Source organism: Lepidochelys kempii, chromosome 3, assembly GCF_965140265.1.
Source record: "Lepidochelys kempii isolate rLepKem1 chromosome 3, rLepKem1.hap2, whole genome shotgun sequence".
Classification (NCBI taxonomy): domain Eukaryota; kingdom Metazoa; phylum Chordata; order Testudines; family Cheloniidae; genus Lepidochelys; species Lepidochelys kempii.
The window spans coordinates 139,951,112-139,977,899 of record NC_133258.1 but is presented as its reverse complement, the minus strand read 5'-3'; the positions used below and the strand labels follow the sequence as shown (position 1 = coordinate 139,977,899).

Genomic DNA, 26,788 nt, shown 5'->3' with positions numbered 1-26,788 from the left:
AGGTGCTTAATCCACTCCTGTCAAGGCTGAATCCCCCCTCTGTCACTCCAAGTGCAGAAGGTAGGGGCCCTCAAGGATTCTAAAAATTAATACTTGTCACTCCAGTCTCTTCTCTCGGACCTTGGCTTGGAAAACACTGCCACCACCCAAATGCAAAAAAACCCCCCAAACCCTTGGACCCAGGAAGGAACACTTGGGAATTTGTCCTTATGGGGTACCCTCAAGCCCTTTCAGCCCCCCCTCCAGGGAAGAGCTGAGAAAGAAAACAAAGGAAATTAGCTGTGGCCACCAGCTAATCAAACAGCATATGTACAAACCTCTTAGGACACAAGTCCAAATCCCTCTTAAAAATTTTATTTTATTAAAACAAAAAGAAAGAAAATACATCTGGAACTTAGGCTGTTGCTAGATTTTAAAAGAGCAATTCCAAAAATTAAGCACCCAAAATAGCTTTCTTGGGCATTCAACTTAAAGCAGGGATCGGCAAACCTTTGGCACATGGCCTGCCAGGGTAAGCCCCCTGGTGGGGTGGGCTGGTTTGTTTATTTGCCGTGTCCGCAAGTTTGGCTGATCGCAGCTCCCACTGGCTGCGCTTGGTTGCTCCAAGCCAATGGGGGCTGCGGGAAGCAGCGGCCAGCACATCCCTCGGCCTGTGCTGCTTCCCGCAGCCCCTATTGGCCTGGATCAGCAAACCACAGCCGGTGAGAGCTGCGATCGGCCAAACTTGCGGATGTGGGAGATAAACAAACCGGCCCAGCCCGCCAAGGAGCGTACCCTGGCGTGCCGTGTGCCAAAGGTTGCCGATCCCTGGCTTAAAGGTTACAAGCAAACAAAAGCATCTGGGGTTAGCATAGAGGGGATCCACAAGCCAAAATAAAGAATAAACATGATCGCATTTATCTAAATGTTCCCTATCTAAATGATTCCTTCTAGGTATGGATGTTAATTTTTCATACCTGGTTCAAACTTTACATAGCATTTCTGCTTATAGCATTGATGCTCTGTTCCTGCTTCTCTGAAGAACAGACACAAAAAAAAGTTTCTTTCCCCATTTAAAAAAGTTCTAGCCTTTCCACTGGCTCTTTTGGTCAGGTGCCCACTTTTTTCTTCTTTACCTGGGGAACTTTTTAACCCTTTACAGGTAAAACAAGTAAAGAACACCTATTCAGAGGGATTTTACAGCTAACTGGCTAGCTGGGTATCTATTAAATGGAGCTACACGGCCCTTCATTTATCACAACTCCCAATTCCAGTTTATCAGGAAACCAAACCCCCCTATTGAACAATCACATGCACTGGGCACCTGCCACCAAAAGGCACCAGCAGTTGGTGTGGCTGCAGTTTGATGCAATAAATTAGTATCACAACATATTACATATATTGTCTTGTATAGCAGAATGCGCTTAGTGATCATCTACTGCCCAAAATGTTATAAACTCCACTGCAGGAACAATCCCCCTGGCAGGGGAATATGCTGTATAATTTAATAGATGCTTCCTATCTCTAATTTTTATTATTTGGCAGTAAAGCTCAGAAATTTGCAGCAATGCAAAAATGTAACAACTTCTGGAGAATATTCTGAATATGCCTATTTTCTCATTTTTTATAGTTTCAGTATATTTTCAGATTTAAACTTCAATATAAGACATTAATTGGTTGTTACCTATGTATTTATAACTCAGTAAAATCAGATTTTAAAACTAACCAGATGGTTTTCTCAACATTAAACCTTACAGTATTTGTCATATTTTGCATTTTTTCTCTTTTCTCATAGCTCTTATTTTGATTCAGCAGATACAGCAAACCACTTGGTTCTTCCTTATCAGAGCAGGTGATATTAATGTTTCTAGGCAAGACTTGAGAGGAATTACACCTTAACCAGGGGAAAAAAACAACTATATACGGTTGCTTCTTTTATTTTTAAGCTCCTGGTTTTATCCCATTTTCAACCATCTCTACATGTTGCAAATAACAATCCCTGCCTCAGATTGCTTACAATCTGAAACAAACATTACTTATTTCCTGAGGTGCAGAATATAGCTTGAGAGAGCATAAAAATTAAAATATCAAATAATTCCACATTCTTTTTTCAGTGATTAGTCATATGCACGTTGTACTGATGGTGCATATGCGCCCCTCAGCCCTTTTGAGCTGTGCTGAGGGCATATAAAGGTGAACCCACTGGCTGCATGTAACGGGGCAGGACTCACCACCGCTGTGCCTCTTGCTGGCTATCCTGGGAATTAGCATTCATTTTGTCACTCTTGCCTACACTTCTAGGACCCACGTTGCTCCCCAGGCCGCGGCATCCTCTTCTGGACACAGCCCTCCGATTCTCTCCCCGCTTCTGGGGGACCCGACAGCCCTCAGTCCAGCCACTTGCTTTGGTGGCAAACTGCAGTCCCTGGTCTAGCCACTTGCCTCAGTGGCAAACTGCAGTCAATGCACTGGCCGCTCCCCTCGGTGGCAAGTGGGAGGGATGGAAGGGGGACCCAGGTCTGTCCGCTAATTCGGGTCCCAGCCCAGGGACCCCATAGCTGACAGCCACATATTGCTCCTCCTCCTGCTTCACCACCTGTTTCCGTGGGCCACTTCCCTGCAGCTCAAGCACCTTCTCTGCCTTGGAATTAAGGCCTTGGTCTGGCAGCCGGCAGGCTGGGGCTCCCTCTTCCTCCCCTGACTCTGCCCAGCCCTGCTGTGTCCGTGGAGCTCGCTCTCTCTCTCAACCCTCCTACAAGGCAGTCAGTCCTCCTCCATTGGCCTCTAGGGAGAGACTGCTCCTATTTTGCTCAGCAGCCCTTTTTATATGGGACAGCCTGGCCCTGATTGGCTTCTGTACTAAGCCTTCTCCCTATTGGCTGCCTCAATAAGCCCTATCCTAATTGGTTGGGTTCCGCACAGCATTCCCAAGGCTGCTTTAACCCTTCTTCTGCCTGTGTGGGGCAGCCGCCCCACCGCACTGCCATTCAGTGTCTCTGCCTAAAAGGTTGGAGACGGAGCCCTGACTGTCTGAGAGATTGCCAGCCTTTCTATATTAGTTCTTAGCTTTAATGGTTTTATAGTTTAGTTAGTCAATATATAGAGAGACATAGTTATCTGACTGTTGTAATCGTTAGTGTCTTAAATTTTTACTTGTTACTGGTATGGGTGTCATCTGGTTCTCCTGGATTCAAGCACTGCTCCTCATGCTAGAGATTCACACTTTCCCAGCAAATATGCAGTTTGTAAGTCCTTCAGTTCTTGTGCCAGGAAGGACAGAGAGAGAGAGAGGTTTGCATTCAAGTCTTCCTGATGACTGAGTCTATGAGACCCACTTCTCAACTGGGCTTGTTAGGACCCAACCCCTCCCACCCATAAAGGGAACTTTGGAGCCCAAGAGAGCAAGTGTAGGATCTCTGCCTTAAAGAGCACTGGTGGTGGCAGCTCAGACCACAATTATAAAGACGGCATCCTCCTCTGATAGACTGCAAAGGACCAGGAGCCCCATAGGTAGGTCACTTACCTAGGCTTCCTTTTAGAGGAATACCTCCCTGTGGCACCATAAATCCTCTAATACTGCTTGGCTTAGAATGGTTCCCACTGAATTTCACTCTCATGCCAATTCCAACCGAATAGCACCGAAGTGCCTGGCACCAAATCCACTCCTTTGGGAAAGACCTCTGCCTAACCCTGGTGCCATCTGTCTCTATGGCCCCAGTGCCAATCCTCCTGGCACTGGAGCCAAGTCAACCAGGGCTGCACACTAAGGTTCCCTCCTTGACCATGGGAGACATTGTCATGTCACCCCAAGAAAATTTGGTTCAGCCCATCTGTTCATACTACCTCATCTTACAGCACCATAGAGCCGCAGATACATCTGAAATTGCAGTCTTCCTTGGTGTCAACTTTAGCAATGCTGGGGCACTCACTCTATGCACAGGTATGGCACTGTCAGTCCCTAACACATCAAGGTACACAACTTGGCCCCTGGAGCTCAGCATCTTTTAGAGTTGGAGAGTGAGGACGATCCATACCAATAGTATCTTTACTCAGTGTTATATAGAGAGTCCAGCACTCTTCACAAGAGAGCTACAGGAAGCCTCAAAACCATGACTCATGGTTCCCTACCCCCTGGTCTCCCGGCTGTTATCTGCCAATGCCCCATGGTCCTGCTGGGGATCCTGGTGTGCTCAGAGCAACTTTAGCCAGAGGCAACAAACAGCACTGCCAGAAGGTTATTTCACACACAATATTGGCTCTACAGACCTCCCAACCACCCCTCCTGGCTCTGCTCCAGTCGCAGGTAGTGGAGGAAGAAATGAAAGAATAGGCCTAGAGAGCAACCTCCCAGTCTGGGCAGCTCCATCCTCCCTGTCCCCGATGATGCTGTAATGCCACAAATGACCCCAGAGTTGGATGATTGCAAGGGTTTTCAAGACCTATTACAAAGGGTGACTGGGGCCCGCCAAATCCCTATTGACGAGGTACAGGAGCAGACACACAAGTTAGCGAACATACTCTAGGCCTCAAAATGGTAAAAATAGCCCTCTCCCTGTCAACAAGGCTATTATGGACCCTGCCAATACTCTGTGGCAGATGTCTGTTTCAGCATCCCCTATCTTTTGTAGGGCATATTGTAAATACCATGTGCCTCCTAAGGTGTGGAATTCTTTTACATACATCTTGTGCCATCCTCCCTTGTAGTTACAGTGGCAAATGAAACGGTAAAACAATTCCGGCCCACACTAAAGGAGAAAGAGCCAGAGAGACTGATTTATGTGTTTGAAAAGCTTTACTCCTCGGCAAGCCTACAGTTCCATGTGTCCAATTACCAGGCCATATTGGCCAGGTATGAGTTCCACATATGTTAGAGGCTGTTTCCCTTTGTAGTAACCTGCCAAATGAAAGTCCTGCGGAATTTATATTGCTAGTCAATGAGGGCCAGCTAGTATCCAGGACAAGTCTGCAAACAGCACGTGATGTGGTGAATAGGCTGCCACATCTATGGCAACGGCAGTCATTATGCGACAGGCATCTTGGCTTCTGGGACTGAGGTTCCCCAGAGAAGTCCAAACAAAAGTGGAGGATCTGTCCTTTGAAGGGGCTGGATTATTCAGTTCCAAGATGGATGGGGCACTCCATATGTTGAAAGACTCACAAGCCACCTCACTTTCCATCAGAGTGTACACACCTGCTCCTAAGAGAAGATATATCAAACAGCCTTATACTTCACAGAGACAACTGTGCCATCCTTCTATCACCAAAGGACATTGGGGCCACCCAGGAAACATCAGTGCTTCCACAGGAGGAAACCACCCACTGCTTCCTCTCACACCTACCAAGCCTCAGAGTCCTAGAAATACTCGATTTGATGTGATGGTAGAGACATGTCTCGTGTGTGACTCCTGACGTTTCAGTCCTTCCCTTCAGAAATCATTTAGCTCACTCCAGGCACCTTTGGTCCCTTATCACTACAAACCAAAGGGCCATGGAGACACTAACACATGGGCACTCCACCAGATTTCAATGGTTACTACACCCAACTCCTCTTCCCCATCCCTTTTCATGGACCCTTCTTAAGAGAATCTTTTACATCAAGAGATCCTCATGCTCCTCTCTCTCGGAGTGATAGACTACGCAATGCAGGGGGAAAGGATTTTACAGCAACTATTTCCTTATTCTAAAGAAAAAGGAATCCATCCTTGAATCCTCAACACATTCACAAGTTGAAGTTCAGGGTGGTCACCTTCACATCAATGATCCTGACTCTGGACTCCGGAGACTGGTTTGCTTCTCTCGACCTTTTGGGATGTATCCTTTCACATCGCCATCATTATGCCTCACAAGAAGTACTTAAGGTTTACAGCGGGCCAGGACCACTATCAGTATTGAGTGTTGTCCTTTGCACTCTTCATGATACCAACTGTATTTACAAAGTTGCTATCAGTCGTGGCAACTTTTCTGAGAGGATGCAACATCAACATGTATCCTTACCTGGACAATTGGCTCATATGGGGGAAATCTCAGCAGGCCTCTGAAGCCTTCCGCACCGTAGTCTTTCAGATTTTAGCCCTAAAAGTCAACAAACAGAAATCAACATTAACTCAGGGTCGGAGGATTGAATTCATTGGTCCACTCCTAGACTCCTCCACATCCAGGACCTATCTACCTCAGGACAGAGTCAAGAACCTGTCTACCCTAATTCTCCAATGCGAGGGAAACCCATGTACCAATGTAAGGTTATATCTCCACACTTCTCGGACACGTCGCCTTTTACATTTTTGTTACACTGCATGCCAGACTTCACTTCCACTGTGTGCTTTTTTGGTTCAAGCTGGTTTATACATCCTCCAAACATCACCTGGGTATGCCTTGTGTTATCCCACGCTGGGTTCTGTCTTCACCAATATGGTGGGGAAAAAACCCAATGAATGCCTGCAGAGGTGTCCCCTTCTGGGTGTCGCTGTCATCCAATACCATGAACACCGACACATCCTTGTTAGGATTGGATACCCACTTGGACAAATTAAAGATACAGGGTCTATGGTCCCCAAGGGAGAAGAGAATACACATCAGTTTCTTATAGCTCAGAGCTGTAGGGAAGGCCTGCCCTAATAGAAGGGCAGTCACTGCAAATCATGTCTGACAACATGACCACCAAGTTTTATATCAACAAAGAGGATGGAGCCAGATCTCTCCCATTCTGCCAGGAATTGGTGCATGAAACATTGGCTATCCCTGGTGGCAGTACACTTACCTAGACAGCGTAACACTTTCGTGGACAACCCCAGCAGACACTTCCTCACAAATTATAAGTCGGAGATTAAAGACAAGATACCGGAGGACATCTTCATGGACTGGGGAAATCTGAAGATGGACCTCTTAATCACTCACTATAACAAGAAATGTCCAAGATTTTGCTCGAGAGGTAGAATGAGCCCAGCATCCACAGTCAACATGTTCCTGATAACATGATCAAGAGACCTGTTATATGCTTATTCCCTAACTCTTCTGATTCTCAGAGTGCTCTGCAAACTCAAATAGGACTCGGCCAAGCTAATCCTCATAGTTCCAATGTGGTCCAGACAATTTTGATTCAGAGGTCTGCTGAATCTATCAGTATCCCAACCCAAAACGTTATCTACTCCTAGATCTCCTAGTTTAAGTAAGTAGGTGAGTACATGAGGGATCAAAGAAGGTTTTGGTACCATTGATTTTTGATGACACCAGTGGGAAAACCTTGTCCATTTTTCCAGGTAGGTTTGCCTTGTTCATTCTTTTCTGGTGCTTATTAGAATTTCTGTAATTGGAGAGGAGCAGGCCTGCTCTATCAACAACACACATTCAGATGCCATGCTGTAAGACAGAGGTGGGCAAACTACGGCCCACAGGCCCGTCCTGCCTGGCCCTTGAGCTCCCGGCCAGGGAGGCTAGCCCCCAGCCCTCTCCTGCTGTCCCCCCTCTCCTGTAGTTACGCTGCTGCACCGGCAGTGTGACTTGCGCCCGTCCACCTCCCAGTCTTTCCAATAAGCCAGTCCTGCCGCTCTGAGTGGCATGGTAAGGGGGCAGGGAGCGGGGGGGGGGGCGGGGTTGGGGGGCTTGGATAAGGGGCAGGAGGTCCCAGGGGGCAGTCGGGGATGGGGAGCAGGGGGCAGTTGGATAGGCGTGGGAGTCCTGGGGGGGTCTGTCAGGGGGGCGGGGGTGTGAATAGGGGGCAGGGCAGTCAGGGGAAAGGGAGCATGGGGGGTTGGAAAGGGTGTGGGGTCCAGGGGGGTGGTTAGGGGCAGGGGGGTGGGTAGGGGTCGGGGCAGTCAGGGGACAGGGAGCAGGAAGCGGTTGGATAAGGGCCAGAGGATCCTGGGGGGGCAGTCAGGGGACAGGGAATATGGGGAGAGGTTGGATAGGTGTGGGAGTCCCGGGGGGCCTGTCAGGGGCTGGGGTGTGGATAGGGGTCGGGGGAATCCGGGGACAGGGAGCAGGGAGGTGGAGGGGTTGGATAAGGCGCAGGGTCCGGGGGGGCGGTTAGGAGCGGGCGGTCCTGGGAGGGGGCGGTCAGGGGACAAGGAGCAGGGGGCTAGGATGGGTCAGAGGTTCTGAGGGGGGCAGTCAGGGGACAAGGGGCTAGGCTGTTTGGGGAGACACAGCCTTCCCTGCCTGGCCCTCCGTACAGTTTTGCAACCCCGATGTAAGTTTGCCCACTCCTGCTGTAAGATGTAAGGGTGCTAGGCTGAGGTGCAGGTGTGGGAACTCAAAGGTGATGCAGACAATAAAAACTAGGTGGGTAGCCTAGGGAAATTTGGAAAGGGGGAATAGAAAGAAAACCTTCCTAGAAATCATTGAAAGAAAAGTGGATGTAAAACGCCTTAAAAATTATAATGAAGGATTTTTATTTATTTCAAGTGTGGCTTATTTCTGTTTTTGTGTAGTACTGTGGTGAGGCTACCTACTTGAAATGATGTTCTGAACTGTGCATTTATATCTAGTGGGTTAGTTGATTACATGATTTTCAAAATTAATTATGATCTGTAATATACATAGTTTAAGAATATTTTAATTTAAAAATTAAAAGTAAATTGGCTAGATCCTTGGCTAGGTACAGAGATGCTGAGCACTCCTAGCAGGATAGAGGACAAAGTTGGCTTTACGATGGCTGGTCCAGTTCCAGGCATAATTTAGAACAGCCTCAAAGGTGATCTAAGTTATACCTTGGGGACCATTCTTGCAGCCCAAAATAGGAACATCCTTGTCCCACTCCCCTTCTTCTGGGATCTTCCCTTATACTGGGGAGGGAAGAGGGTGAACCTCTATACTGGCTTTTTGCCATCTGGAGATTCCCTTTAGGTAGGCTCATCTAGTTATCTATTGCTTTCCACTGCTGGAGTGGACCTGCGTATCAGGCCCAATTAATTTAAATTTCATATTTCCACTAATACCGTTCAGAGTGTGCAGAAATACTTATTAATGCTCCCTCCAAATGCCTCGCTTTGTGTCTCCCTGTGCACTTGAGGATATAATAATCAGCACTGTTACACAGGTTATTGTTTCTCATTGCTTGATTAGCCATCTTCAGAATACTTGTTCTGTTGTATTTTAATTTTATGATAATGATAGAAATTGAGACTTGTATTAAATATACTGTGAAACTTTTTAGCTGTATTCAAAATACAACTTAAACTTTTCACAACATATGGAGAAGCAATGAATGAAGATAATATTTCATTGTAGTAAGTCATCTCAGATCACAGCATATGGATGTATTTTTGACAATATTTAAGAATGTCATGATCTTCATTTGCCAAACTTAAAGTGCCACCAAGAGCTGGATGGACGCAGCATATTTTTTCTTTGACTATTTTCTCAAATTTTTTAATAAAAATTTGACTCTTCTTGTAGAGGGTGTGTGTGTGTGTATATATATATATATATGTTGGCTTTACATTTTTGTCATTCTAGTAAATGAGTTTACTATAGGAATGTTACCTACATTTTCAATTTTAAATGTATTTGCAGAATGTTTGCAGCACATTAACATATTTGCAGTGGAAATTCAGTTCTTAGCTATGTTCATCTCTTCTGGGCACAGAAACATACATTTGTTTCCAAGATTATGTAAATGATCAAAATCGTCCATATTTTGAATATTTGTAACAGAGTGCTTAGGGACAAGGTACAAACCAAGAACTATCTGCAGAAGTCATTCAGAGATTAATAAATCAATCTGATAAAAATCACCGTTCCCTCACAGACAATCACAAAGAGGAAGATGTGAAGTTAGGCAAATTATTCATTTTGAATTATCTACCCATCTAGCCTTATGGAAGAAAGAAGAATATGGGGACAAGTACTCGGCTAGAAGGCCTGCCCTATTTTTTTGGTCAGATGAATTGATCTATTTCCATTAGGTTATAACACAGTCATTTTAAAGGATTTTCAAGAAAATCTGCAAGTGAGTTACTGAATAAGTGTCTAGTTTAAGGTACTTATTTCCAAAAGATTGATTGTTTCTCTTGTATCTTATTTATATTATAAATTATTATACAATTAACTGTGCTTTTGGAAGGAAAAAGGAAATGTAAGCCTGAATTTTAACATTATTTAGATGAAAATCTTGTATTCCTGAATTGATTAGCGAGGGGTAAGAAAGGCAAACTTGACAGTAGTTAGGCCGCTGGTGTGCTGAGACCACTGCTTACCTTGCTGAACAATATAGTCTCATTGTTCCTTTTTAGTCCCCCATCTGTTTTGTATCCATCTATTGTTTCTTGTCTTATACGTAGATTGTAAACTCTTTGGGGCAGGGACTGTGTTTTTGTTTTTTGTTCAGCACCTGTCACAGTGGGGTCCTGGTTTATGTCTGGGGTTCCTAGGCGCTACAGTTGTACAAATAAATAATGACACTAGGTAGGGGGACAATTCTTTTTTTTTTTTTTACTGGTAGACCAAGTGGTTGACACTTGTTACCAGACCTGCTGGCCACTTAACTTTTTCTGAGGCCTTCTTTTAGGGGTGTGGGTCAATGGCAAACAGTGATTTTAACTACAAGCTTCTATTGCTTAAAGTGTAGTTGATAGCTAATAAGACCTGATTTAATCATGAAGGAGGATGTCAGACCTTGCATGTATTTCTGAAGCCTGTCTGAGTGATCCTTTATTGACTCAACTGTGTCTGGCTGGATATTTGATCCTTTGTGAATCTAGAAAGTACCAGAGAGAAGGTATCACTGGTCTTTTTCTATATAATCTCAGGTGAAGGAGATTCTTAAAGATGGATTCATTTAATGTGTCTACCTTGTGCGTCCTTAGATAAAGTGAATATGGGACCTTTTGGTACAGATTAGGCTAATAGTTGTTAGAACTGCTACCTGAGTGCACTGAGCTCTTGTCAGACCTGATATTGGAATTAGCTTCACTCGGGATCTCATGTCTTCTGTGGCAACCATGGGCCTATTGCGAGTAGTTTCTAGCCGTATTAATTTGGCCTTGCTATCTTGGATGTGATATTTTGAATGAGAATTACAATAAGGGACTTGAAAAAAACCAAACCAAACTCTAAATAATCAAAAGCTTTGTCAAGGTAGATTATCAACTCCTGCTGGCTCAAATCCGTACCTTTTCTATTTTCAGTGCTTTATCTGCTCTGACATTGCTGAACCCCTGAGGTTCCAGAATGTTCTGAGGAGTTTTACTGCTAAGCTACTGGGACAGTCTGAAGATGGAAAATTTGTAACTCTCTCTTGCATACAGTCATTCATATGGGGGCAACCAGACATCTCCTTCTCTTTCACGATTCTTCCAGATGTCAGAGGAGAAGGCTACATAGTTTTTATGGAGTATATATTTGTTAAATTTGAAAAATGTCTAGTTACTAGCTTTATAAAGCAAAATAAATAAAATCACATTATTTTATATTACTTTGAGCATTTAATTTTTTTTTAAGATGAATGATTCTTGGTTTCCATTTCTGTGAAACAAGAAGAGCATGACTAAGACATAATACTTATGTGTATCTCGCTTTTATATTTTAACATTATTTGAGAAAATTTCAGTTTTACCATGCATTTGGTGAACACTGCATGGAAACCTTTGATAAACAATTCTGTTTAGAAACTATTCTAATACTGTATAAATTTTATTTTGTTTTTCCTCCCTTGTTTTAGAATATTAGGGACATTGTATGAAAACAGTCTCTGTTCCTTAGCTCATAAATTCTTTGTTTATTCCGTATCTGATATGCCAGTATTATCAGTTTCTAATATTTTCCCTACTGCCAGTAATTGTGCTGTCATAGAAGGACATTGCTATGTGAGGCAGGAAATAAGCAGCAGGAGCATATTAGATACTTAGGAAACAAAGTTTCAGTGTTCATGAAAAAATATATAATTTTTTTACAGAATGGTGGAGGTTACACAGAAAATGAGATAATGCTTGTGATCCAAAATTGTATCTAACTCTGTTATCTAAATTTTGCATGAGGTACCTGGACCAACAAATATAGACTGCTATACTGTCTTAATATATATGTTTTTTCAGATTGCAACTAAAAAATAAAAATGATGTTAAAATATAATTGCAGGGAAGTTGTTGACCAAAATATTTGTATTGATGCTTAATGTATAATTTATATTTTGAAGTGTCTACAAGCTTGAAATAACTGCAAAAAACATTTAAAAAGTAATTTAATTTTCATATCCAACGCTGTATTAATGTTTAGTATTTCAAACTTTGTTTAGCTACCTTTTGGTAATATGTAAGTTAAATCTATTATTATGCATTTCTTTTATGTTTAACCTATGTTTTGGAATTATTTCTTCTCTTTTAGCACTGCATGAAAACACTATATAGTTTTACTGTAGATTTTCTTGTCCAGTACATAATTTGCAAACAGCGAAGGTTTCCATATTTTTAGGACTGCTATTCATTATTCCTTGTTAGTATTTTTAATATAATTTGTGGGGAGAAAAGAGGGTGCCCATGTATACCAAGTCACATGAGCTGTTTTATATAGAATAGCAAACTAGTCTGTAGATGGAAACTAATGGATTTTGAAGATTGGTTGTGTTTAAAGAATCTGTCCACATCTCTAAAGTAGAAAAGGGGTATATCTAGTGAATGGAATGAATAGTCATATTCTGCAGTTTAACTCTGCTATAAGTTTTTTCTTTTGGGGATGAGGGGGAGTTGGATTTATTTTATTATTTTGTACTAGTTCGTAAGAGGCTTATTCAGCTACAGAACTTCAGATTCATGCTATGCTTTTTCTTTGTGTTTTATAATGTGCATCATTTAATGACTAATTTTTTTCACTAAATACTTTCAGTTTAAGAAATGTCTACAGAGTAAAATTTTAATTATGAAGTGCTGAAAGGGGGACAGAAGAAGAGTATCAAATCGAGTAAATGTATAGTTTGTGTACCAAAATTATACCACAGATATATAGGTTTGGTTTTACAAAAATACCAGATAGTTGTTTTATGGTTTGTGAAATACTGTAATATGTTGTGGTTGCATAATGTCATACTTCACTTGTTTGGTGACTATCCAGCTAAGGACTAGACATTTTCTCAGTTCAGAGGTAAGTCAGGCAATTAACAGGAAGAAAAATCTTACAGTAATATCTGTGTTCAGGTGTCTAAATGATATGTCTCAACAGCTAAAAATAAAATTTGGGAGGAGGAGGTAGAGGGAAAAGTACAGGATGATGCTGTTGCATACTTCTTTCCTCTGGTAACGGAAGGTTAAATGGGTAGCAAGCAGAATGCCTTAAACAAGATTGGTATATTGATTAAAATGCTGATTTAACAGCTCGCCTTCCCCCCTTGGAAACCTGGAAAAGATAAGCCAGCTGCTGTCTAAGAGTGCTGAGTGTCCACTGAGAGTACACTATCTATCATCACAATATGGTGATGAGAGGTGTTTTATGTTTGTGTTAATTTCCCCCACTAAATCAGTAATTATTACAATCCTGTCCCTGCTGTTTACCCTGCAGCTGTTTTTCCATTTGTCGAGAGAGCGAGTGTTCTCTGAGGACCGCACACGCTTCTATGGTGCAGAAATTGTCTCTGCTTTGGACTATCTGCATTCTGGGAAGATTGTGTACCGTGATCTCAAGGTAAAAAAACCAACAACACAAGTAATCAAATTTTTGTTTTTGCAAAGACTATTGGGACAAACTCAAAGTAATTATAAAGTTACACAGTTTTGAGAAAAGCAGAGTTAGTGTGTGTGTGTGGGGGAGGGGAAGGTTGTGTTTAGTTAAAATGCTACACATTAGACCACAAGGACTAGAAACATTATTAAAAAAGAAAGCTAAAATTCTAATGCACCATTCTTCTGTAGTTGTGGAATCACAGAATACATGGGGCCCTGATTACTATCTCCTTGGAGAATGCTAGAGATTCATTATTTGATGTGAAGTCAGGTAGTTCACAAGTGTTGAATCAGCATTTTCATAAACACATTTTCTACTGAGAAAGTTTAAGGTTTCCTATTCAGAAAAGTAGTTCAGAACAATGTTTTGCTGTTTGCAGTATATATATGTTGAATTATTTTTAATGTCCAAACAAATTCTATGCACACAGAAGAAGCTTTTGGAGAACTAGTGTTAGTCATTTTTCTGGGATAATTCCCAGTAAGAATTGTACCAGGTTTCATTCTGGTTCCTTAAATATTTGAAAATAGAATGTAAGTAAAATGTAGCAATTGAAGGTCATTTCCATGAGCCTGAGCTGCAGGTAACACACAGATAGAGGAAAGCTATAAAATTTTGCCAAACAAACAATTCTCTGATGATTGCAATAGGTCCTCCGGAAATTATGCGAGGAAATTTTTAGAAAGTGTTTTTTGCTTTTGTTCTGTGGGAAAGAAGTATATTGAGCAAACTCTTATGGTGTCTATTGATAGAGCCTACAGTCACTCTCTTGATGGCACCGTAGTAAACTATAGTGCAATTTGTTACCTAGCAGATATAGCTTAGTTATGTTTTTTTCGTTGACATGTAGTATATTAGCCTGTTAAGAAATACTTAAGGACTAACTGTGTGTGCTTTTTCTAATATGCAGTTAGAAAATCTAATGTTGGATAAAGATGGCCACATAAAAATTACAGATTTTGGACTTTGCAAAGAAGGAATCACAGATGCAGCTACTATGAAAACATTCTGTGGTACACCAGAATACCTAGCTCCTGAGGTATGATTTAGAATACTTTTTTCTGTACAATATAAACTGTTTTATCTTTCATTTAATTGCAGTGTATATTATTTGGGTGATCAAAACTGTTTTGAAGAATGGACAATATGTTGGATTATTGTTACTATTACTGTATTATTTCTGTTGGGAAACTTTTATCTACCAATAATCATATTTTCAAATTTATGAAATGTTGTGTGTTTATAAATATAGCTAAATCATCTGAAATATAATAAAAGTCCAGTATCATCTACAATAGAATAATTGAAATAATCCTTTCTTTATTACATGTATAGTGGTCACACCTAAAATTTTCTTCTGTTTTGAGAAACATTACTAGTTTCTGCAGTATTCCCCAATTTAGGTATATAGAATATTGCTAATTTTTCATTCCTAGGTACATTTGCAGGGAAACCAGGCTTGCTTTCACTGCTTAATCTTCACCAGATGATGATTATGGTATCACAGAAGAAGGATTAACTTCAATTGAAAAATGTGTAGTAGGATCCTACTGTGTGAAAAATGTGTAGTAGGATTAAGAATACAGACCTTTTTATGTTTCTGAGGAAAGAACAAAAGAAAAAAATGTTCTTTCTTTCCACATTCTGGCATGGCTAAAACAGAGCTCTGATTCTTTCCAGGGGTACCCCAGATTGTGAGGCACCTCGCAACCATGTGCCCTTAGTGTGAGGAAGTCTTGTCTGTGCTTGCTGTGGATCAACTCCTTGACTCTACTAGCCTCTGGCAGCACAAGCCCTACCTTCCAGGTTTCAAGAGGCCCTGCTCACTTTGTACTGGTTAATGGTAGGCACACACCAACCCCCAAGTCCTCTGAGCATCCCTCTTGAGAGCCCAGCCCCTGTTGCACTGAATACATACAGAACTTTCAGATTTGCTACTCCCAAAGGAATAGTACATACCAGCTTATTAATTTTAACTCCGGATCACCACTCCACTTAATGCACAGTACTTAGATACACTTATTCTTGTTTTCACTATAAATATATTATGAAAGACCAGAGATTCAAATGATAGAGAGAATATTGGAAACAAATTGTTACATAGAAAACAAAATTATAATACTCTTTCTAAAGCTTAAATTTTACTCCCAAGGACATTCCTGGTCTCATACAAGATAGCTTACCCTAAGTCCTTTTCCCAACATTTTCAACCAAGATGGCTGAGATCTCCCTTTTATGAGATCTAACCTGCTGGCAGCCTGTCTTTACAGACTGAAGGATACCAGAGCATCTCTTTGCACTCCCAGATATTGCAGACCATAACTTTGATCTTCACCTGAAAACAGGGCTGTCCTCCCTGTCTGCTGTTCACCTCTTCCTTTTAATTTCCTTATGAGTTCTCAGCAAGCAAGCTCTTCATTAGCATTTGACTTAGTATGCCGATAGACTTCTATTGGAAGACACACAATATACAGTGGTCTAGACCAGGGAGATAAGTGTCTCTCATCTCCTGTTTGTAGAATTTTGTCTCAAGGCACGCTGCTTTTGAGTGACCTGTCTTTTCAACTACAAGGCCTAGAGAATATAATTTTCAGCATGTGTATATAACGCCTCGCATATTGTGGTTACATACCTCTCACAGTGATTATGATGCAGAGTGCCACAGGCTTTCTTTAGAGACCTTGCTTGACATTTGTGGTGAACCCAGGACACCCTGTATCCTTATGTACACCTGTGCCCTCTGCCAGTTGGTATCAAGAGGTCTTTGGGTCACAAGAATGTTATCAGTTTTCCACAGACCATCAGTTGCTTACAAAAGGCAATTAGGTGTAAAACACATACTTCAAGAATTTACCTCTGTGAGATAACATACTGCATAGCATAGACCCTGCAACTTTGAAAAGCAGGTAGGCTCCTTGATGGTTTCACTTGTTAAATACCAAAGAGCTGACAAGACCTTTCATTCTGCATTTTCTGATAGGATGTCCAGGAGACTGGACCATTTGGGCAGGAAATTGTACTTTTCAGCTGTTTTGGCTATTTGCATAACTAATTATTAAGCTGTGGTGGCTGAATAGGATTACATCTATAGGATAAGATGTCTGTGACTGATATGTTGCCAGTGACTAACAAATATTCAAGGCTCTGGTTTAGAAAGGTCTGGACTTAACAGGGCATTCCCTTGAGGCTAAGTCGGCAGTGTTGTTATGACAATCTGTTGCATCTGCAATTACAATTAAAGGGATATACTCCTGGCTGCTAAATTCTGGCTTCACCCAGGAGATGAGGGATGAAGTAGCTGACTTTTTCCTTTTGTGGACCCTAATCTTTTTAGACAGAAGGCCATGATTGATACCATGTTGCAACTTCATTGGTGCTCATGAAGTCTCTCCATAGTTGCACATGATCACAGGTTGGTTTTCAAGTTTATCTTAACAAGAAGGTAGACAGTAGAACTGTGTAGAACTCTGCATGAGAGTGCCCTAGAATTGGATGAATGCTTGCCCTAAATCACAGTGAGAGTCCTTGTATATAAAAATTAGCAAAACCACTTCAGAACAGTTCTATCCACTGCTGGTAGGAACCACAGAAAGCTCAATACTACCTCATGCCCAGCAGTGTTGAAGGTACCAGTCATCTTAACAAAATCAGCATGAGGTGCATTGTCTTCATCCATAGATAGGAAGAAATCTGTGATCAGAGCCCCCACTGGTGTCTATCTCATAACCTGTTTTAAAATGAGACTGACTGAGATCAAGGAAATCTGAAGACTGCAGATAGCATACCTGTTTGACCACTCAAACAGAAGGAGGGAGACTGTGTAACTGGCAAAGTTTATGTCGTTATTTGTTGAATAGAGGCCTTACCAGTGTCTCTTTGAGGACACCAGACACCAAACATTCAGCCAAAGAATCTGATAGATTTTTTTTTTTTTTAAACCACCAACAGGCAAATTATCTCTCTGTTAGCCTTTACCAGCCAAGAGGGACATGGCCCCATCACAGATAGTGACTCAAAGTGTTTTAAACACTTCCAGAACTTTGAGTGTCAATGGTCAAAATTCAATGAAAGAAACTGTTTTGTTTGTTCCTTCAAGACATTGCCCTATACCCGGGGATGCAGACATCTCTGTCCAAATCAGAGTAATTTTATCAACAAAGTGAACAGCAAATTCCTCACAGAAAGAAAAACTCTGCCCTTTTTTCAAATGGAGGCAGCTTGGATTGATCAGGGTATTGATCATCCAGAACGGTTATTCAGTGTGCAAATGCAGTATGATGGACAGAATGAAACTTTTCTTCCTTTTCTGTACAGCTGTGTTACACATTTTTTTAAAAAAATCATGATTTTTGCAAACAGTTGAACTTGAATCTGAACATCTGCTAGTGGTACTCTAGTAATCTTTCCTCTTGTTTCATCTATTGCAAGTTATCTGTAAACCACAGTGATAATTTAGGGCACAGTTATGGAATCAGTTCAGGGGAGTTGCAAATGGAATCATACCGAGATTGCACTCTTTCTCATATGTAGTTAGTTTGTTGGTATCCTGTGTTTATGTAAGTCTTTCACAAAGAAAGAAAGAAAGAAAGAAGGAAAGAAAGAAAGAAAGCGTTTTAGAAAATAAGTAAATGTGATTGGGAAAAAATATGAAAAATGACAGGAAAATTCAGATGCAGGTATAATATCTGAAACTGCTTTTAACTCGTATGACGTTGGACTAGATTTCAGTGTGCCTTTTAAAAATTTTATAAGTGAAAAGTCATCCAGCCCCTGCACCTTGGGAACTTAGAACTTCATGTTAATGGCACTCTTGACTCACATTTCCTCTTAATTACCCCCCTCATCTGACTTACTGCCTTTGATCAATTTCTCTACTCAAGACACAAGCCATTCCCTTGACCATATCATTGACAAGAACTGCTCTGTCACTGATCTGCCTTCTGCTGAATTCTGTCTGATCATTTTATCTCCTTCTCTGTATTGCTCACTTGCCCCATCTCTGGCTCTCATTCCTTCTGTTACTTCTAGTCCATTGGCATTTCTTACTTGTCTCCCTGCCTCTCATTCCTTCTGTTTCTTCACTCTCTTCCATCCAATTCATGATTTCCATCTAAAATTCCAACCTTTCTACCCAGCTCCTTTGCCCCCTTGTCTGTCAGACTGATTCATCCCGCCCACCCCCAACTTCTGGTTGCTTTGCTGCATGTGCAGACTTTGTCCACTGTGAGTTTATCAGTTTAGCACTCTTCCTTGCAAACCAGATCTGCTTCTGCACCCTCACTGAATTTCACTATAAGTGTTGACAACCCCAGTATCCTCCTCCTCCCACAGATTAGGAATTTTGGTGTCATTTTAACTCCCTCCTCTCCTCGTACAGTGATCATTACATTTTGTTGGGGTCATCATTACAGTATTTTTTAATCCACCTGTTTCTCACTGTTCACAGCACAAAGCCCTTATATGTGCCTTGATTATCTCATGCTTTAACTACAGCAACTTTCTTCCCGTTGACCATGATGATAGACATCAATCATCCATTCAAAAGTCTGCTGTGAAAATCATGTGCTTCACTCACCACTGCCCAAGTTCAACCCAGTTCAGACCCCTCCCATTGCCTCTGTTGCTTTCCCCTCTGACACTCAGGCTCCTAATTTTCCCTTTTGAGCTCATCTAAAACTTAAATTTTTCTTACCTTTGGTCATACTTTCTTTTGCTCTCTGGTGCCCTCTTTGTTCAGTCCAAGCTCCTTGTTTGACTGTCCTCTTTGTGCCTCCTTTCATATTTCCTTCTACACCCAGAACTTATTTCATAACACGCTGTCATTCCTTAATTCTATCGTCCTTTCAGACTTTTTCTCAAAAGTCACTTGTTATAAGTTTTTTTAATCAACCATAGGTTTATATATATTTCATAATAAAATCCCATGCAACCCAGAAGACATTGGCAGTATTCACCCAAGTGAACGCTTGGTCTCATTGTCTGCACACCCACATGTACACCCCAACTTCCTTCTGCTTTTGTGATTAACTCCTGTTCTTTTTAACTTAACTTAGATTGAGTCATTGCCTCAATGATCTTGCAGTCTTGAGTTGTTTTGTGAAATGCTATGCAAATTTTTGGCACTGTATAAGTAATATAGTAAATAATGTTCAGCCCTGGAACTACAGAAAGATAATGAATTTGAGGAAGAGGGGACAAATTTTGGGAAAATAGTTTTTGAATTTAAGGTTTGCATTTATTAGTTAACAAGGAGCCTTCAGAATAGGAACGGTGCTAACAGTTGGGAAAAATAACGTGCAACGAAGCCTGGGTTTATACTTTCAGTTGCAGTGTGGTAAAAGTAAGAGCTGGAGGAATACCATGGTAGACTGTATACAAAAAGTTATTTTTGGCATACTGGCAGGAATTGCTGTTTGAAAACAGAAGATGAGTGATGAGTGTTATGTTTTTCCTCAACATAACAAATATTTTAAAAATAAAGCAAATAGGATATTTGATTGCATTTATGAGGGATAGAAAAATATATTAAATTATATCATAGTGAATAGTAATGTGCCCTTCTTTGCGGTATTTGTCCAAGTCTGGTTGCTTCACTGTAAGAAATAACCTAGACCTGGAAATGTTAACTGTAAAATTATTTTAGTGGATTTTCAAAATCTGTAAAATGATTTCACCTGAAATATTTACTAAATTGGGTCCAGTTTGGCTCTGCAGCATTGGCTGTGAGCATGCTCATGCTGTTGTAGAGGGCAACAGGGAATATCTCTGGCAGTGCATCCAGACTCCCACTTGTTATCATTGGGAAACAATGATAAGTCCTGCTCCTGAAGGGTGCTTAGTTCTTCTGTGAGATGCTTTCCACTTTTAGTGATTTCAAAAAAAGAATGAAGGAATGCAGCATCTCAAAATTGTGGATGTTGGCATGAGTATACCTGTAGGCTCACAATGCTTTCACTTGACAGCCTGAGACAGGAGTGGCCAGCCTGAGAAGGAGCCAGAATTTACCAATGTACATTGCCAAAGAGCCACAGTAATATGTCAGCCCCTCATCAGCTCCCTCGCCCCTGCTCCCAGCGCCTCCCACCCACTGGCTGCCTATCAGCACCTCCTCCTCCCTCCCCGCACCTCCTGATCAGCTGTTTTGTGGCATGCAGGAGGATCTGGGGGGTGAGGGGGAGGAGTGAGGGCACAGCAGGCTCGGGGAGGGGGCATGAAGGGGTGGAGTGGGGGAAGAGCCAGGTGTTGAGCAGTGAGCACCCCCTGGCACATTGGAAAGTTGGCGCCTGTAGCTCCAGCCCCGGAGTCGGTGCCTATACAAGGAGCAGCATATGAACTTCTGAAGAGCCGCATGTGTCTCTGGAGCCACAAGTTGGCCACCCCTGGCCTGAGAGGTCTGTAGTGGGTGAGGCAGAGCATGAAAAGCATACCGGAAACCCCAGCAAGGTGAAAAAGTCAACTAATACCTATTCAGATATAAACAGTTACATACATTGTATATCAGATATGTTAAAGGTCTAGAAATGGCAACAAAGATTGTTAGTGGTAGAGCCGTGTGAATACTGAAGAACATTTTTTGCTTGCAAAAAGTGTAATTTGCTTTGCCAGTGTTTGCATCTCTTTTGTGTTCATTTTCCATTATTATTATATCAAGTGAATTTACAAGCAGGAATGTATGCTTATTCTCATTATCCTGATATGCCCTAGCTGATGAGTACAGACAGAGTTCTGGAAAGCCATATCTTCTTCATCCCAATGTAGTGCACTCCTGGCAGCTTCCAAATGTTTTGCGCTTGGTGGAGGCATCTGCTACCCTCTTAAAAAGTTGTGTTGTGTTTCCAAATACTACTTCCATATTACTCAGCTCCATTGGCTGGTAAGAAAGAGAGGCAGAGCTCTGCCTCCTCTCTTCTGCCCCTCCTTGTTCCCCATGAGATTTCTTGCACCACTGTCAGTATTAGACATCTGCTTTTTCTTGTTCACTGGGAATATAAGGAAGACCTAGATAGTGTCTACTTTGGATAGGCTCTTTCCAGCTCCCCACCACATCCTTCTAAAATCAGTGCAAGGTTAAATTCAGTCAGGTCAAATGTGTAAACTCTTGGGACCATAGATCTGTATTTGGCCTGGCTGTCATGGAAGATACATTTTTTAATGTGGTTTGCTGTTGTGTTAGCAATACCTGATCGACTTTCCAACTGTAAAACAATTTGGAAATCAAATGTAGCTCACACTCAAGACCCAGCAAAATTAAAAGTGTTAAGTACGTTTTGGCAGTTCACTTTTATTATGCCCAGTCCTCAAATGTACCAGCAGACAATCATCTGATTGTTAGTTATTTTTCACATGCTTATGCGATCACACAAAAAAGTACACGCTAAAAAGAAGCAGATGGTGACAGATGGGGAAGGTTGAATAAGGTGGTTTTGGAAACCTAGAGAAATGCACTTCTGTAATAGTGTAAAAATAAAAATTTATATGATTGCCATGTTAGAACTAACAAAATAGAATTGAAAAAAATATTTGATTGTAAGAAAACAAATGAATTTAACAATATTCAGTTTGTATTTAGAAAAGTATATGCAACATTTTTATCTTATGCAAGAATAATATATTATTTTTATTGGCCAAATATTTTAAAAAGTGCACATTTTATTTTTATTCCTCTTACAGAGATCCATGTTTAAATTAATCTTTCATTTTCTCACTTCAGGCATTTTCTTATAGTGCCTTTCTTTAACATACTGGCTAGAGATATTGGTGCTGTGTTAGAATGAAAAAAATATTTTATTTCAGGTATAACTGGAAAGATTGTTTCCGCTACATTGTAATACTAAATATGCATATGTGTATACATGTTTGTGTGGACATATGTGTAAAATATGTAAACTGTAAATTGTTTGTCAAACCAACAAAACCCTCGAAACTCAAAGCTAAAGCTGTCACAAATCAGCATTAACTCCTGTACAGCATAAGTGAACAAAATGGAATCAACAGCAATGACAATTTACACCAGCTGAGGATCTACTCCAATATGTTTCATATCCTTACATTTGTTTGGTAGGTCCATAACTTAACATTTAAAATACAGTCTTTGATATTCATTTAATTTTAAAAACAAAGATTCTTCCTTTGATGGTCCCTGTGTGTAGTCCACATGTGGGTGTGCAGGTGCCCCATGTGCCTGAACTCAGATTTTTAGTAAGCAGTGTCTGTTGGTCCATTTCCTGCCCAGTCGTTCTGAGGGCAAAGGGGGGCAATGTGTCCTGGTGCTTCTCCAGTTCCTTCTTACTGCCACATGGCCTGGGTCAGAATCTTCTGTGTCCACAGCTTCTTCCTTCAACTGCTTCAATCTGTAAATACATTGTAAATAGTTTTAGTATTTTATTCGTTTACTCCTTTAGTCTCAAGTATTAGTTAGTTAAGTGTCCCCACCCCTACCCTGGGGAAATCCTCCCTGAGAGGCTATGATTATTCCCAGAGTTCTGGGGTCCAAGAATTGCATTTCCCGCCTTGCTCATTTTCAGTGAGCGCCGAACATCAGTTCTGCTTTTACTGTCTAGGTGAGGCTCACATCTCAGCTAAGTGCAGCATTTGTTGCTCCTTTCCTCCCAGAACGTGTGAGGGTTGAGAGCTAAGACTTAGAAAACATCTGATGGAAGAGGCCATGAGACCTCAATCAGATCTGGGCTGGGGAGACATCCCTGTACATCCGCAGCACCACTCTGAGCACTACCTCATGAGTTTGAGGTTAAGACTTCCAAGCCTCAAGAGAAGGCTTCTCATGAGAATAAGGGGTGCTCTTACAAGTGTAGAGACAAACCATCTTCTTCCAAAGCTGCCCCAAAGAAAAGAGATCCCTCCCCAACTCCTTCAAAGTCGGAGAGTCCATGTGCAGGGATCCTAAAGTTTTAGGTCGTAATTAACTTTTTCAGCAGGAGAAAGTGATGTGAAGGAGCACATATCCGTCCGTTCCAGGTCTGGTTCTGATGTGCAAACCGAAAGACAGACATTCACTACCACTCCCTTTGACATTCAGACAAGACTCAGGGCCAGTATTGATATGGCCCCGGAGGGATCCAGCTTCTTCTGTGACCAGGAAGCATGGATGTGGTGGCTCCACCAACTGACTCATGCTGTACCCCTGGGCAGTCTTGAGACTGATGTCTCCCTGGAAGACATTTTTGTTCTACAATATCCCCTCTCCTGCCTTCTCTCAGGTCAGTCTTTATTTGGAGACATAGTTACTTCTTAGGAGGAAGTTATTCCAAGGACATAGAACCGATCTTCTTTCCCACCCATGAGCCTGAGTACCAAACCATTGGTACCATCAGTTCCACGGGTAGTTTGGGATCCAGCTTTTTCAGCTAATGAGTCAGGGGTTCCAGAAGAACTGCTACCCTATCATACAGCAACGGGCAGGACAGAAGCCCTCAGAGATTGGGGTTTCATGCTCCGACCAGATATGATTTCCCAAGACACAGGTGGTATCCAGTGACGTGAGGTTTGTCCTCAGTCAGTTGATCCCTCATATTGGCTTTATTGGGGGCCCTTGGGATTCCTACTCTGTGCACCTGGGATCAGTACACTAAGCCAACACCAACCAGCCCCATCAGAGTAAGATGAAGTTGAACTGTATTCAATGATTCTGGGAGCAATTTCATCATCTTCACCAGATGAGGTGGTTACCCCATCTTTACCATCTCTGCCTGATGACTACAGGGAATATCAGGAGCTCCTACAAAGGTTGGTATCTGAGCTCCTGATACAGCCTGAAGGGGTTCAGGAGCCATAACATAGATTGCTGGACATCTTGCAATCCTCGGGTCTTAGGTGAATGGCCCTCCAGATCAATGAGGCTATGATGACTCCAGCTAGAACGGTGAGGCACACTCCTGCTTCTTGTGTTCCCACCCCGATTAGGGCTGAACCTTTCTACTTCATTCCATCTAAGGGGGAAGAGTTTCTTTTCTCTCACCCACTGTCTCTCTCTTTAGTGGCATAAGTAGCCATCTAAAGATCTAGGCTGCAACACCTAAAACTATACCCTTGGAGAAGGGTGCCAAACAGCTCATCCTTACAGGAGGAAAGGTTTTCTCCATCGCTCTCCAATTTAGAATTTCAAATTATCAGGCCCTTCTGGCTAAATAAAACTTCACTAATTATGCAAAGTTGTTGAATTTTAAGGACAAGGTCCCTCAGGAAGATAGAGCTAACTTCCAGTCCTTTAATTGATGAAGGCAGATTAGTGGCTAAACCCTCTCTTCAGGCCACAGTAGATGCCACAAACTCCACTTCCAGAGGAATGGCTACAGCCATTGTCCTGAGGAGAGATTCCTGGTTACAATCCTCTGGTTTCCCTAAAGAGGAGCAGAGTACCATTCAAGATCTGCCCTTTGATACAGTTAACCTGTTCAGTGAACAGATAGATGAATCTCTTCACTCACTTGAGGACAACACTTTGTTCTTTGGGTATCTATGCCATTGCCCCAAAGAGGAAGCATCCCAAGCAGGGGTGCAGAGCAAGACCACCTCCTCAACCACTTTACCACCACACAACCGAGGGTTCAAAGGCACAGGTACACAGTTCCTCCACCGTCCACTACCACACCTCACTCTAACCCACAACCAAAGAATTTCTTTTGATGGGACTGTCAAGACCCATGTCCCTTTATTAGTGCCATAATATCTGCTCCTCAATTTTTGAGGCCACTGTATCCAGCTTCCTTACAACTTGAGGGCTTTAACAACAGACAGATTGGTGTTGGAAATTATTCACTGCGGCTGTCTAATTGAGTTTCTGTCAACCTGTACCCACAAAGCTGTTCCCAGTTGCTTTTCAGGGACCAATCTCATGAGGAAATTCTTCAACAAGAAGACAATTTACTTCTCCACCGAGGAACCATAGAAAGAATTCCACCTGAGCATCAAGGGAAAGGATTCTACTCCCCACACATCTTAGTCCTCAAAAAGAGTGGGGGATGGAGACTGATTCTCGACCTATGATGACTAAATATATTCATCTGAAAATTAAAATTCTGCATGGTTACATTGATGTCAATAATTCCCTCTGTGGAAGAGGGCATATGGTTTGTCTGTTGGCGTGAAAAATGCATACTTTCACATAGATATTCATCTGGCGAACACAAGGTTCTCCAGGCTTCTCCTTTGTCAAGACCATTGCCAATTCAGTCCTTCCATTTGTGCTAGCTATGGAACCCCTGTGTCTTTACAAAAGTCTTTTCAGTGCTGGCTGTTGAATGAGAAGTAATGGATTTACTGTTTTTCCATACCTCAATGACTGGCTTTTGATGGGCAGATCATGCAAGGCAGTCCAGTTTGTATCCTGATTCCTGCTGCGTCTACTACCTTCCCTGGGAATTGGTGTCAACCACAGAAAGTCCACTTTGACTCCCTGTAGGTACATAAATTTCATAGGAGTGACCCTGCACTTGACTACAGCAAGATCCTGTCTTCCTATCAAGAGATTCCATGCCATGGGTGATCTCATAAAACAGGTCACCCTCAGATTTCAGTCAGAACTTGCCTTTCACTCCTTGACAGCGTGACTTCATGCACACATGTGACACCATTTGCCAAGATCCATCTCCATTGCTTGCAAACCTGGCTTCAGTCTGCCTGCTCACCAGAAAAAGTCAGCATCAATGCCAAAGTAATAATTTTGTTCAAGGTTCTGGCCTCTCTCATCTGGTGGACAAAGCCAGAAAAAGTTTGAGTAGGGACTTTTTGCTCACACCTACACCCGAGGTGACTTTCATTACCAAGGCCTCCCTCTGAGGTTGGGGAACTCATATGGATGATCATATTGCACAAGACCGCTTGACCCCCTGGGAGTCCAAGATATATTGCAATTTACTGGAACTAAGAGCAGTCTGTCAGGCCTGCAGTGCTTTCCTCCACTCATCCAATTCCGGCATATCCAAATAATGTAAGGCAATATCACAAACTGTCTTCTATATAAACAAGCAAAGGGGAACAAGATCCCTTCCTGTATGTGTAGAGAGAGCCAGCCATTGGAATTGGTGTTTCAGACTTTATATAGCCCTTTCAGCAGCATAATTACCAAGAGTGCAGAATTCCCCAGCAGACATTTTTTTCATGGACTACAAGTGGGAGATTCACAGTTTGGTCCTGAATAAGGTCT

General features: G+C 42.0%; 1 protein-coding gene across 10 annotated transcripts in view; it reads left to right on the top strand.

Moving 5' to 3' along the window:
* The window catches only part of AKT3 (AKT serine/threonine kinase 3), a 258,802-nt gene that overhangs the window by 176,984 nt on the left and 55,030 nt on the right, over positions 1–26,788 (top strand). For all 10 annotated transcript variants that reach the window (XM_073338268.1, XM_073338267.1, XM_073338266.1 and 7 more), the window contains 2 exons: positions 13,465–13,587; positions 14,537–14,665. In XM_073338268.1, coding sequence (XP_073194369.1) covers positions 13,465–13,587; positions 14,537–14,665 — 252 coding nt within the window. The remainder of the gene's footprint in view (positions 1–13,464; positions 13,588–14,536; positions 14,666–26,788) is intronic.